This window comes from Xenia sp. Carnegie-2017, unplaced genomic scaffold, assembly GCF_021976095.1.
Source record: "Xenia sp. Carnegie-2017 unplaced genomic scaffold, XeniaSp_v1 HiC_scaffold_6, whole genome shotgun sequence".
NCBI classification, from domain to species: Eukaryota; Metazoa; Cnidaria; class Anthozoa; order Malacalcyonacea; family Xeniidae; genus Xenia; species Xenia sp. Carnegie-2017.
The window spans coordinates 18,851,028-18,864,254 of NW_025813526.1; the positions used below are offsets into that span (position 1 = coordinate 18,851,028).

Below are 13,227 nucleotides of genomic sequence, written 5' to 3' on the forward strand. Positions count from 1 at the left end.
ATGTATAGTAAAACCACGTGTATAGGAAAACAACGTGTATAGTAAAACCATGTGTATAGTAAAACCACGTGTATAGTAAAACCATGTGTATAGGAAAACGTGTATAGTAAAACCATGTGTATAGTAAAACCACGTGTATAGGAAAACACGTGTATAGGAAAACAACGTGCATAGGAAAAACACGTGTATAGTAAGGCCTTTATATCAATTGCGACTGCATCCAAAACTCCAGGTCAACGAAGTTCTTTCGGAATCGAATTCAAAAGATTATACGTACACTTGTCGCATAGCTACATTTCTTAAACATTTGGCTTTAAAGAATATTTGTTTTTTTAATGCATTCTTTTCTAAGATTATATGTGTCCATAATCTAAGACTGTTAGAAGAAAATAATTGAGCGCTATTTAGATTTACTCATTGATTGCGTGCCATTTACTTTACATTTCTCTATGGTCTCTACCGCTTTACGAATAACGTTTGTGGCTTTGTGCCATGAAAAATGTAAAGTTATTAAAATGCTTTTGTAAAAAAATTCAAACGATTTTAACGTCATTAGGTCCCGAGATATTGCTTCAAATGAATAGTCGTTTTGCTCCCATGTTTCATAAAAAGATATAAAACCGTTGCCTTCAAAATGTTGAACAAATTTTACTTGTCACTACACTTAAGATTATGTTTGTCGATTTCAAATACAGGAGAAAGAAATCTTTGCGAGTTATTTTATTCACTCGCAAACTTCTCACACTCGAGAAGGACTCGCAACTGCTTCGCGAGTGACTCGCTCAATCGCAACTCGTCCCTCTCGAGTGACTAGCACACTAACGCTAATATCGTATAGAAATAGGTAGGTCTATTGTACAGGCAATAGCAATAGGTATAGCAACAGTAAATATATTTAACTTTTTTCTCTATGTCATAGGCCACACATTTAGGTTCTATAAGTTTTCGGATTCCCATTAAGAATGAAAAAGCGAAGAAGAAAATAAAAAATGTAATGTCAACATGGCATAATTCGAGTTTTTCGAAAGTGTAGGGCTACAAAAAAAACAAGTTTAGAAATCTAACAAGAATAAAAATACAATCAATTAATGCCAATCAATTAATTTTAATTGGAGGTGCGCCCAATCAATTAATTTTAATTGATGCTTTGTCCAATCAATTAATTGGTTACAAATAATTGCAATTAATTGAAACTCAATTAATTTTTGACAACCCTTGAGGTTAATGTGTGGTCGGCACTAGATCATGGTCAACTAACGTACGCGCCCACATATTATTCTTAATATGTCAGCGGTAAGTAACAATTAACAAATACTCATGTATTCATTATACGAATGATTTTACCGCACTACATATTGCGTTTGCATATGGCAATAAGGCAAATTGGCTATAGAGAAAGCGAGAAAAGATTACAAAGATTTCAATTCAATTTTGGTCAGATGTACTTTCATTGAAATGTCTGCCTTGCAGAAGTAATGGATTGATAGTACTTTACAATATAATAACCGCACTTCAAAAATTGCAGATTTACTGGACCTAAGCACTAACTGTAAAAACAACAGATTTCTAAAGAAATGTTTAATGATAATAATATCAAATTTACATACCACAACCAAATGATCTTCCGGGCTCGCTACACAACTGTGTAAAATTTATAAGGTAAATTTATTATTTCTACATTATCTAGACTGTATTAGTTATATGTCCCCAGTTAGTTGTAAGAATAAATACTATGTCCATGATTCACAAATAGAAAATGTTAATTATGTCATCATTAAATAGTTGGTTCATACATGTCATCATTAAGTATTTGGTTCATACATGTTATCATTAAATATTTGGTTCATACATGTTATCATTAAGTATTTGGTTCATACATGTTATGCTTTACTATTTAAAATTCAAACAAAAGTTCTGCTTTAATATGTGTATGAAATTTTGTGAAATTTCTTTCTTCACCATTGCACAATAACCAAAAAGTAGTATATCTCTAGACAAGCATATGCTTTCTGCATTGAAGTTATTATATAATATATACCTATCAATTTATTTCTGTTGAGACAGCACCACCCACTGCGAGTTTGTTTTTTATAATCACCGAATATTTCCAGCATTTCTTCTTTGGAATTGCATATTACAATACCTTTGTCTAAACCGCTGTTGTTTTTGGCTTCACTCGCCGCATACTTCATTGGAAACTCCATTTTCGAACTAGCATTTGGCAACAATTCCATGATTTCCCGCGCTTTTTATGTTTAGATTCTCATAGAATATACGTATGGCAAGTTGCAATTTTACAATGTAGGAAAATATGAATTTTTTGTTGCTCGAAAAACATTTAGCCAAATGCCATTGTATCTTCTCATATGACCATAAAATCAAGAAATGGTGCATTCAATGCTGTTTGGGAGGTGGTTGCATGGAAGTCGAGCATTCTTCATGAAATTATGGATGGTCATTGCAGAGCACAGAGCACCCCAACTTGACAAAGATTTTTAGTTTACAAAATTGATAAAGAAACTTGTTCATGTTAAGTGGTAATATTATTTGCAAACACTATGACATCATGCAATGACTTTTTACAATTACCTTTCACTATTTGAGAGAGTTGCATCTAAGGCAAGTTATGTTTTACAGCACTGGGTCTATGCCACAAGCATAACAAAAGCAGGTGGGAGCCTTTTAAACTGTTCGAAAAATCCTTTGACAATGAAAGGAATTATATGCTCAAAGGTTTTTCTGAACAATCTGTTTTTCCATAATACAATTTATTTTGGTGCTCAGAGATTCAATGTGAAAATTTTTGCCAAAGATGAATGTAGAGAATACCCAGTGTTACATGTTAAGATATATTGTTACCATTTCTTGTTTTAAAGTATTTTCAGGAACATATGTGAATTAGCTACTGTGATTGATATCACAACTCAACATTCAATCTGGCTGCACCTGTACTATGATTACCTATCAATTTTTCGTGATAAATCAATATGCTCAATTGAAAACTATCCATTTCATTTAATGAGCACTTAAGTTAGATTGTGGTTCACTGTGTGGATGGCACTGCTGGAGACAATGAGTTTTCTAAATTTCCTGACAATAACTTTAACAAAGTTAAAAAGTTACCACACCTGTACATTAACTCAAATCAGAAAATTACAAGCAAGTATGGACAAACAGTCAAACACATTAAACACACAAACTTTATATTATTATGCAGGAAGTTTGGAAAAAAATTTGAAGATACGAATCTAGATGGGTGTGTTTATCATGTATGTTGCATCTATAATAATTTTTATTAGTACTACAAATAACAGGAAAATATTTAATATCATATCTGTAATAAAAATAGAGTCCATTTCTACTTTATAACATTACATTGTTCACCTTAGGTCCAGTGAATTTGCAATTCTTGAAGTGCGGTTATTGTATTGTAAAGTACTATCAATCCATTACTACTGCAAGGCAGACATTTCAAAGAAAGTACATCTGACCAAAATTGAATTGAAATCTTTGTAATCTTTTCTCGCTTTCTCTATTGCCAATTTGCCTTATTGCCATATATAAACGCAATATGTAGTGCGGTAAAATCATTCGCATAATGAATACATGAAGAAGACCATATCTCATAAAATATAAAACATTGGACTTTCAAATTTGGCGAATAGGCTAATCATTAGCTAAGCTTTCATATGAAGCAAAGTTATATCAAGCATTTCATGTGACCTTTAATCATAGCATTCCAATTTCTATCCAATCGGCATGCACAAACGACGCACAGTTCACCTTATATGGAGGTGAGTGCTTCAATGCTCAATCGATTCTCGTCAGTCATACGTTTTCATCATAAATTATTTCATTCACTTGGTTGCCAACAGCACAAGATCAACACATCCATCAATACAAATTGTTATATGGTGTCATATATGTATCTCTTAAGTCTCCCTGTGCTTCTTTGTTAGTATATCATATGTTTTCACCTGGATTCATGTTACTCAGTTGTTTTAGCGAGGAATCACTTTTATACACATACAAACTTGAATGGTACAGTCGTTGCAGTCATTATTCATAGCATTTCCATTATTGAAAGCGTAAATCGTCGTATTTTGAAAGTCTGTTCTTGATTCTTCAATTAATAACCCAGATGTAGAAATCTACAAAAAAAAGATAATATTTAAACACTGTTGCATTATCATAAAAAGGGGAATATGAGAAGGCAATGTAATAAGCCTAAAAAAATAACTTACCTTTATCGTATTTGCTGATGATCTTATTTACATATAGATATAATATTCATAGTTATATTTGAGCGCTTTATGATCTTATTTATATATAGGTATAGATTTTAATTTCTTCACAAGATTAACAAGCTTAATAACTCACCGCTGACATGAATGAGCTTCACAAAAAGCAGTCTAAAAGAAAGTGACACAAATCAAACAAGAAATCATGCCGTGTTTTTATTTCAACCTAAAGAACAAAATCAGAATTGTGAACTGTCTTAAACAAAACTTTAAGCTTTTGACAAATATGAAACATTTTCAACAGGAACCATATGTCTTTTCAAAGTCAAAAAACTTTTCAAGGTTAAAATCTGTTCAAATGTCCACAATGTTTACATCAACCATGTGGCTTTTTACAGAATCATATTTTACAAAATCAAATTTAAGCTCCGGTTAACATGATTTAATTGTTATTGGCCGAGTTCTAAATGACAATATGCAAATTTTTGTAAAATGAGCTTTGAAAACTGTTCATCCAATTATTCCATTTTGAAATTAGCATAATTATACATACATACAGTGTTACTTCTTGCATCTACTTCTATAAATTGATTTATATGACAATTTGAAAATAAAAGATGACACAATTAGCTTGTCTTTATGCAATGACAAAGTATACGAGTTGTTGCGGTTTCTTGCTGTATTTTTATTTTTACCATTCATTATTGTATTGTTTATGGCAGATGATAAATGATGGAAAACACGCAATAGCAGTTTCCAAACTGTTTTACCTTATTCGGTGGAGGGGCAGCACTTCCCTTGCGATAGTAACTCCTAGTAAGAAAATATGTGGCGCGTACGTTAGTTGACCATGATCTAGTGCCGACCAATTCAAGTTGGGAAATGCATTTCAGTATCTAGAATGAAAACAATGACTTTAGGGAAACGTAAAAATATGCGCCGAGCGGAACGAGCATTTGAGCCACGAAAACGAGTGTTCAACAAGACGAACATAAACGTTAAATACATACGTAGAAAATATCTTCAAATAAAAAATATTTTGAGAAAAAACTTCATTTTCTTATGTATATTTATTACAGATGTACATTTGTGATAATGATTCTCTGATGAAGGGTATGAAATACAGTCAACAAAGCACTTGGAAAATGAAAGGTAAAGACTGTAGCAATATCGTAAAGATAAGACTACAGACAAGACCTAGACTTTTCCTTTGATGAAAAACAATCGATCATATTTTCAGTCGTAGACACCAACCATAATATATAGCAAGATGATTCTCTCTACCTCGAGCCAAGACTTCTGATGTAATTACCATCCGTTTGAGCGATGGTAAGAAGTGTCTTGATCGTCTCCATGTTCTTCGTTTTCATTTCATGAATATGCGCCACTGGTCGCAGTAAGTAAAGTGAACCTGGATAGAGCTTGTACGAAAGCATTTCTCCAACTACAATGTGAAAAGAGTTATTAGGAGTATCGAAAATGAACTTAATGGTAAAGAATCTCCATTCATATTCCCTAACATCATTATAACTAGCTGTAATCATTGAAAAACTTTTAAGAAAAGATTATTTCACATTCACATGCATTCTGATATATCCATATATGTATACAAACAGACAATCAAATTCAAAGGTAAACAAACATCTGTTTTTATTGTATACATATGAGTATAATCTAAACCTTGAACATATAACACGCAAAGAACATGGCGTGTATGTAACTACGTAAATATATTCATAAATTTCAACAATTCAATTCAATTCAATTCAACATTGGTTTGTTGATTATATTTTTTACTTCCATGTGCTTTGATTGTGTTGTTATAAAATCACCATCAGTAAAATTTCAGGCTTCATCTATTAACAGGGGTCATCAGCTTCAACAACACACTCTTGTGTCACTTCGAACAACATCAGAACCATCAACAAGGATGTGAATCCAGACATTCCGAGTAATTCAGCTGATCATCAAGAAAATCATGATGAGGTATCAAGCAACCCAGCTTGACTTGTTTGTGTTGTAATTGTGTGGATCCAGATGAACCATTGCTCCTATTTTGCCTGAATTAGCTTAAAAGCATTTAGTCTGCTTACTATATATTGTTTTGTTCCTCTATGCTTTAGTTATGTTGTATTATGTTTGATGAAGAGTCACTATAAGTAAAATTTATGATTCAATCCTCTATTAACAGGGCTTGTCAGAATCAGCTTCAACAGTGCACACGTACATCTATTCAAGCCACATAAGAACCATCAACTTGGATGTAAATGAAGACATTGTTCTTTGTACTTCAGCTGATCATCAAAATGATGAGGTATGAAGGCTGAAGCCATTATTTGTATACAATATTTGTTCTAATGCTAGTTCATAAATATACAATGTTTCATGTTTGGCTCAGTTACTTAGGAAATTTTCCTGAACTCAATTATTTTGTTATATAAAATCTTTTGTTATATAAAGAAATTAACATTCTCTTTCCATGAATGGATGTAATTCCACTTTTCATTTTTGTTACTCATTGTGGAATTACATAAATTCCACAGTAAATACAGTGTTGGAGTTTTGAAAATTTTGTTGCGTTATTTCTTTACTTCTTTATGTTGTATGTTAAGGTTGAATTTTACTATTTTTTAAGAACATTGGACCAGAGAGACATCTCAAGGACCAGCCTAGTTCCAAGGAGTCCCTTGACAGCTAATGTGAACAATTCCAATTGGTTGTCCAAGTTTTGTTTGCCAACAAGAGTAAGTAGCATTAAAACTTAAGTAGTTTTTTACACACTACAAGTTTAAAATATGTTAATAAAGATTGCCATATCATATTAAACCATGCTGTTTGTGTGTAGTGGGAACCAGCAGTGGAGGAGGCATTGAAAAGGCAGGAACTAAATCCAAATGAAAAAAATGCATTAAACAGGCAATTAACTTCTTCAATTTTGGCACATACTGAATCGCCAACTGTTCATGAAAGAAAACACATTGCTCTTATGTTAATTCAAAAGTATCCATTCTTAAAGGGATCATTTGGTTCTGGTCATGTAGGTTAAAAAATCAATTATATTGCTGCATAATTCAGTTTCATAAAGTACTGTCATTGTTTTTTTTTTCCAGCAACTATGGGCAAACAAAATAGCAGACCGAGTCCTTAGTCTGCGAAGAAGAGCATCCCAAGCTCAAAAACGAAAGCGGCTTGAAGAAGGGGTCCTAATTCCAAAGGGAAAACCAGGTAGGAAAAGTAAGAAATCAGCTTGCAATTCTCTCCCATCTCTTCCAGAAGGTGAAACAAAAGCAGCTATTGTAATTCAACAAAAGCAGTTGGTTGAAATGTTTAATATTGGCTCGCAAGACTTGAGCAAGATCAATGTGTTGATGAACAATACCTTTGCTCATCGGCGTAGAGACATTTTGGTGAACAATACAAGGGTTTGGAAGCTTCTGCATGACTACCCTTTTTTCAAACACACCAAGGGAGTTGAAGTAAGGTTTCATTTTATTTTCTGATTTTTTGAGTTTGTTTGAAGTATCAGGCATGTTAGCCTGATGAGAGGGTAATATTCATATGTGCGTGGTATACTTTACTAGATTCTAGTACTACAAACAATTTTAATTCAACAGATTATATGTAGCATATGAATTTATGAATATGAGTTTTTTGCCAATTATTAATCTGCCGCTGTCCATTAGTAAGCAAAACTGTCAGTTGTATCACAATTACTTAGAGAAACATAATTAGTTTTTTGGTTTAATTTTTTCCAGCTGAAAGCAGAGTTAGGACGTATTTTGGAGAAGAGTGATGTTGTGCAAGACATGAAGGAACAATGGAATTTGCACAAATATAAAATGCTGTCTGCTATTAAAAATACAAAGCAAAAGAATGTCAGCAGTATCCTTGAAGAGCTGGAGGATTGTCCAGTTGAAGAGGAGGAAGGTTGGTGTAAAAATCAATAAGTTAAAATCCCTATTTATACTGAAGTGTTAATGCTTTAGAGAGTGATAATGGTAATATATTCATTCTATGCTATGTTGATTATTTTAGAGGTCAAGAACTGGTGTATAATGGCATGTTTGCCTTTTGTGTTAGATGACCAACGCACCCATCAAGATATGAACAAAAAGCTATTTTGGGACATTGTTGATGTAAGAGTTGGTATTGTCACAAATAATATTTTCTGCATAAATGTGTGAAAAAATTGATGAATAATTTTATCTCTGTTGAAGGGTTAAAGATTGGGGGAAGTTCAAGAGATCATTAACAAAAGTTCGTCTCCTAGACTCCTATCAACAGGAACATTAAGAAACATTCATTCAATAATGTTGGTGGCTGAGGGGATGATTGTGGCAAAGTTGAAAACAGAAAATATTGTCAACGCAGTTATTATTTTACTTAGTTCTTTTTATACTTTTAATGCTGAGTATCCTAAAGGCGTTAATGGACATGGCAAAAATGTATTTATTCTTTTAGAACATTTGCTTTTAAATTCGAGTGGCAATTGTAAGGCTCAATTGCCAACTTTTGTCGATAATTTTATTTCTTCTATGAAGTAGAAAACTTTTGTAGTGTTAATTAATGGCATGTAGTAGAGGTTTTAAGTATTCTGTGTTTGCAAAAATGTGCTATTTCTAATTGTGTGATTGATTTTCTTTAGCTTAGTTAAAAGATCCTCTATATTGGTCAAATGGTCATGGATATGCACCTGAAAAAATGCTTATTTAATGGTAAAACAACCAAATAAAATTGGTCAAATAAATTGGTAAATTTACCATTTTGTTTTGGTATTTTGACCAATTTAGGAATTGGTTGTTTTGACCTATAAAGACATCGTTCAATATCTTCACGACACCATGACCTTCCGCAGCTCCTTTTGCAATTGTCAAATTCACGATGGAGCCACATTTTATTAAAATCTTCACAGCACTTTAAAAGAAAGAAACAGAAATAAGGAAAAATACACGTTGATGATGTAGCGATTTCTACTGTAGTCTTCTGTTTGTACGTAACATATTATAAATAACAAAATTGTGTTATTGTCTTCAATGTTCTTTTAACTGAACTACAAGACCAACTGTGGACTATGATGATATTTCAAAACACAGTTCTAGTTTCTTTCATACTTCAATATCATACACAATAACATCACGTTGTTGTGATGTACTCAGGTATAGTAACAAGATAATCATTCTCTTCAACTGAATACAATACCAACTGTAGACTATGATGATATTTTAAAATACAGTTCTAGTTTCTTTCATATCTTTAATATCATAGATAATAACATCACGTTGTTGTGATGTACTCAGGTATAGTAACAAGATAATCATTCCCTTCAATGTCTGCCAACTGAACTACAATACTAACTGTAGACTGTGCTGATATTTCAAAAGACAGTTCTAGTTTCTTTCATATCTTAATATTATACGTAAATAATAACATCACGATGTTGGGATTTATTCAGGTATCGTAAAAAAACGCGATTTTTCCATAAGACATCACTTAAAAATTAAAAACTCTGAAAATACATACTCCTCTTGTTCTATCCCAACCAAGGACTCGCCGTCAACCTCAATGATTTGGTCACCGGGACTCACACGGCCATCCTAAAACACAAAGAAAACAAAAAAAAATTATCAATTTATCCAATAAAAAGAATTCTTAAAAATGTCCAAAACATCAATCGACGTACCACAGCAGCTGGTCCATTGGCAATAACCTCTTTAACGTTTATACCAGATTTTCCCTGACCGCCGCCCTGAAATATAATGCGTTTTTTTGGATATGCAGGACTAACTCTTTTCCTGGATTTTTACTAACGAGAGGACTTAGGTTGGTACACATAGTTTTGATTCATACTCCTTCAACGATTGTACAACCATCAAGAGCAGGGAGAGGGGAATTTTGGGACCAATACCAGCCTGATAATGCCAGGGGGAGATAGACTAGGGGCATTACAAACTTAATGATAGCCGCGGCGGGAGAAGAAGTAAAGAAATTGAAGATTTTCACCTTAGCAGCTACGATGCTGACGCCCATTCCCTTGTTTCCTTTATTTAAAGTAATTTTAATAGTCTACAAAATAAACAACATAAAAACCGTTAAATTAATTGAAGATAAAATCCCCTGGATTTAAGATTCAATCCATGGCTTTAGGTCCGTGACATAGGATTGAGCCTATGGAGAGAGATTTTTCATTCAGCCCAAAGAATGTACATAATCTTTCACAATTAGATCATTCACACACAAATATCCAATTCCATGATTTAAAATTGAGTCTCATGGAGCCCGAATGAAAATTCGAATCTACACTTACGCAATTAAAAATTTCGCCACATGATTTTAAACATTATCCCAAGGTTTGTAAGAGTTATTCACATGATATAAAACTTAATCCTGTGATTAAGGATTATAAGTTCAAGATAAAGACATACGTATACTGTAAACAAACCTCTAAAGGAGGACCCTCGGTTACTAAAAATTCAAAGAGAAAGAAAATTGTCGTGAGCAAACATAAAATCATCTTTTGAAAAACAAATGAACATCATGGAGCAAATTTACCTTCAACAGCCTCAAAATGAACTGTCCAGTATCCGGATGCCTTTGGTTGGATTGTAAGTTTGCATAAACCTTTAGAAGGGACAATGAGGAGCAATGAAGAACATTACGAGATTTAGAAATAACTACGTATAACATGGGCGAAAGAGCTAGGGTTAACATCAGTATTATGATGAATATGTAAATAGGGCAATTTAGAGCAATGAGGAACATGATGAATATGTATGTATAAAATTCGAAGTATAACTGATCAGCAATTGTGTCATTTTTCTTATATCAAGTATTGAGTTGGTAATGAACCTTTTGGAAGATTTTTTATTTCATAAAAATTATATATTTTAACTACAGTCAAATTAAATTATTTTTGCTAAGGATAGGTAAATTTTCCATGAAAAGTTTTAATCTAGAAAGAAACTTCTACGAAAGCTCTTCTTTATATGTTTTTCATTCTTAAAATTTTGGAAAACATTGCAGGAAAAACATCGGAAAGCATGAATAAAACTGGTAAAAGGAAACTTGATCGTTTCTCGATGAATTCGGCGGGTCGAAACACGAGGATTGAGATTATCCAATCCAGCTACCTGGGGCAATTAGAGGAGAAAGGAACTCCTAACTCCTTCAATCCTGGTGGCACGCCGCAAGTATTCTCGACGAAATAACTATCGTCAGGAAGTAAGAATGGTAATTGTAGTTCCGATTCTTCTTCAAGATTTACTTCATCTCCATCAATGCGGGCGCTCTGGTCAGCGGTTCTCTCCGCAATACTAACTGCTTTTTCGATGAGGTCCAAAGAGACGGGAGGCTTGTCCCTCTCTGGCTGATAAAAGTCCAAAAGTTGACGTATTTGAAGTGAGTTGAATTTGAAGCAATTTGATGCGATGTTTGCCGAATCTTGCTTCAGCATTTGTAGTAGCAATGATGCCTGGTGGTGGAAGGATAAACAAGGATTAACATACATAGTATATTATATGATGTATAGTATATTGTGTGATGATCGCGGACGGGATTCATTATGTAGTACACTACTTATAACAGACTGTCAAAGTAATACATACAGGGGTCGTTACAAAAGAAAGGTGAGGGACAGGGAGACCATTTAAGAACAATGCTAATGGGTACAAGGGATCATTTAAGAACAATGCTAATGCATACAAGGAATCATTTAAGAACAAAGGTAATGGTTACAAGGGATCATTTAAGAACAGTGCTAACGTATATAAGGGATCATTTAAGAACAGTGCTAATGTATACGATGGATCATTTTTTAGAACAAAGGTATTGTTCACCAAAATGTCTCTACACTGATGAGCAAAGGTATTGTTTATTAAATGTCTCTACACCAACGAGCAAAGGTATTGTTCACCAAAATGTCTCTACACCGATGAGCAAAGGTATTGTTCATCAAAATGTCTCTACGCCGATGACCAAAGGTATTGTTCACCAAAATGTCTCTAAGTTAATGAGCAAAGGTATTGTTCACCAAAATGTCTCTACGTTGATGAGCAAAGGTATTGTTCACCAAAATGTCTCTACGCCAATGAGCAAAGGTATTGTTCACCAAAATGTCTCTACGTCGATGACCAAAGGTATTGTTCATCAAAATGTCTCTACGCTGATGAGCAAAGGTATTGTTCATCAAAATGTTTTACGCCGATGAGCAAAGGTATTGCTCACTAAAATGTCTCTACGCCGATGAGCAAAGGTATTGTTCACCAGAATGTCTCTACACTGATGAGCAAAGGTATTGTTCATCAAAATGTCTCTACCACAATGAGCAAAGGTATTGTTCACCAAAATGTCTCTACGTTGATGAGCAAAGGTATTGTTCACCAAAATGTCTCTACACCAATGAGCAAAGGTATTGTTCATCAAAATGTCTCTACCCCAATGAGCAAAGATATTGTTCACCAAAATGTCTCTACGCCAATGAGCAAAGGTATTGTTCACCAAAATGTCTCTACACCAATGAGCAAAGGTATTGTTCACCAAAATGTCTCTACACTGATGACCAAAGGTATTGTTCACCAAAATGTCTCTACGCCAATGAGCAAAGGTATTGTTCAACAAAATGTCTCTACCCCGATGACCAAAGGTATTGTTCACCAAAATGTCTCTACGTTGATGAGCAAAGGTATTGTTCATCAAAATGTCTCTACCCCAATGAGCAAAGGTATTGTTCACCATAATGTCTCTACGCCAATGAGCAAAGGTATTGTTCACCAAAATGTCTCTACACCAATGAGCAAAGGTATTGTTCACCAAAATGTCTCTACACTGATGAGCAAAGGTATTGTTCACCAAAATGTCTCTACACCAATGAGCAAAGGTATTGTTCACCAAAATGTCTCTACACTGATGAGCAAAGGTATTGTTCACCAAAATGTCTCTACGCCAATGAGCAAAGGTATTGTTCATCAAAATGTCTCTACACAATGAGCAA

General features: G+C 33.7%; 2 protein-coding genes and 1 long non-coding RNA gene across 4 annotated transcripts; 1 reads left to right on the forward strand and 2 right to left on the reverse strand.

Annotated features, from left to right (window-relative positions):
• Positions 1-3,308: 3,308 nt before the first annotated feature.
• Positions 3,309-4,299, reverse strand: LOC124458034. Its single transcript, XR_006952956.1, has 2 exons — positions 4,245-4,299; positions 3,309-4,151 (listed from the first exon to the last, which is right to left on the reverse strand). It is a non-coding gene; the product is annotated as an uncharacterized LOC124458034 (long non-coding RNA).
• Positions 4,300-5,688: 1,389 nt separating this feature from the next.
• On the forward strand, positions 5,689-8,864 carry LOC124458470. 2 transcript variants are annotated; one of them, XM_047008481.1, is made up of 9 exons: positions 5,689-5,732; positions 6,108-6,227; positions 6,433-6,555; positions 6,877-6,985; positions 7,087-7,278; positions 7,352-7,717; positions 7,997-8,168; positions 8,277-8,377; positions 8,459-8,864. In XM_047008481.1, exons 3-9 carry the CDS (start codon positions 6,509-6,511, stop codon positions 8,462-8,464), a joined length of 993 nt encoding a protein of 330 aa, XP_046864437.1. In that variant the 5' UTR covers positions 5,689-5,732; positions 6,108-6,227; positions 6,433-6,508; the 3' UTR covers positions 8,465-8,864. The 2 variants fall into 2 exon arrangements, with proteins under 2 accessions (XP_046864437.1, XP_046864438.1); XM_047008482.1 differs by having other exon boundaries at positions 5,724-5,873.
• LOC124457237 (afadin-like) lies at positions 8,635-11,429 on the reverse strand. The gene is made up of 8 exons (XM_047007518.1): positions 11,369-11,429; positions 10,791-10,859; positions 10,681-10,703; positions 10,242-10,304; positions 9,922-9,987; positions 9,762-9,835; positions 9,049-9,155; positions 8,635-8,657 (listed from the first exon to the last, which is right to left on the reverse strand). Exons 4-8 carry the CDS (start codon positions 10,266-10,268, stop codon positions 8,635-8,637), a joined length of 297 nt encoding a protein of 98 aa, XP_046863474.1. The 5' UTR covers positions 10,269-10,304; positions 10,681-10,703; positions 10,791-10,859; positions 11,369-11,429.
• Between the last annotated feature and the right edge of the window lie 1,798 nt (positions 11,430-13,227).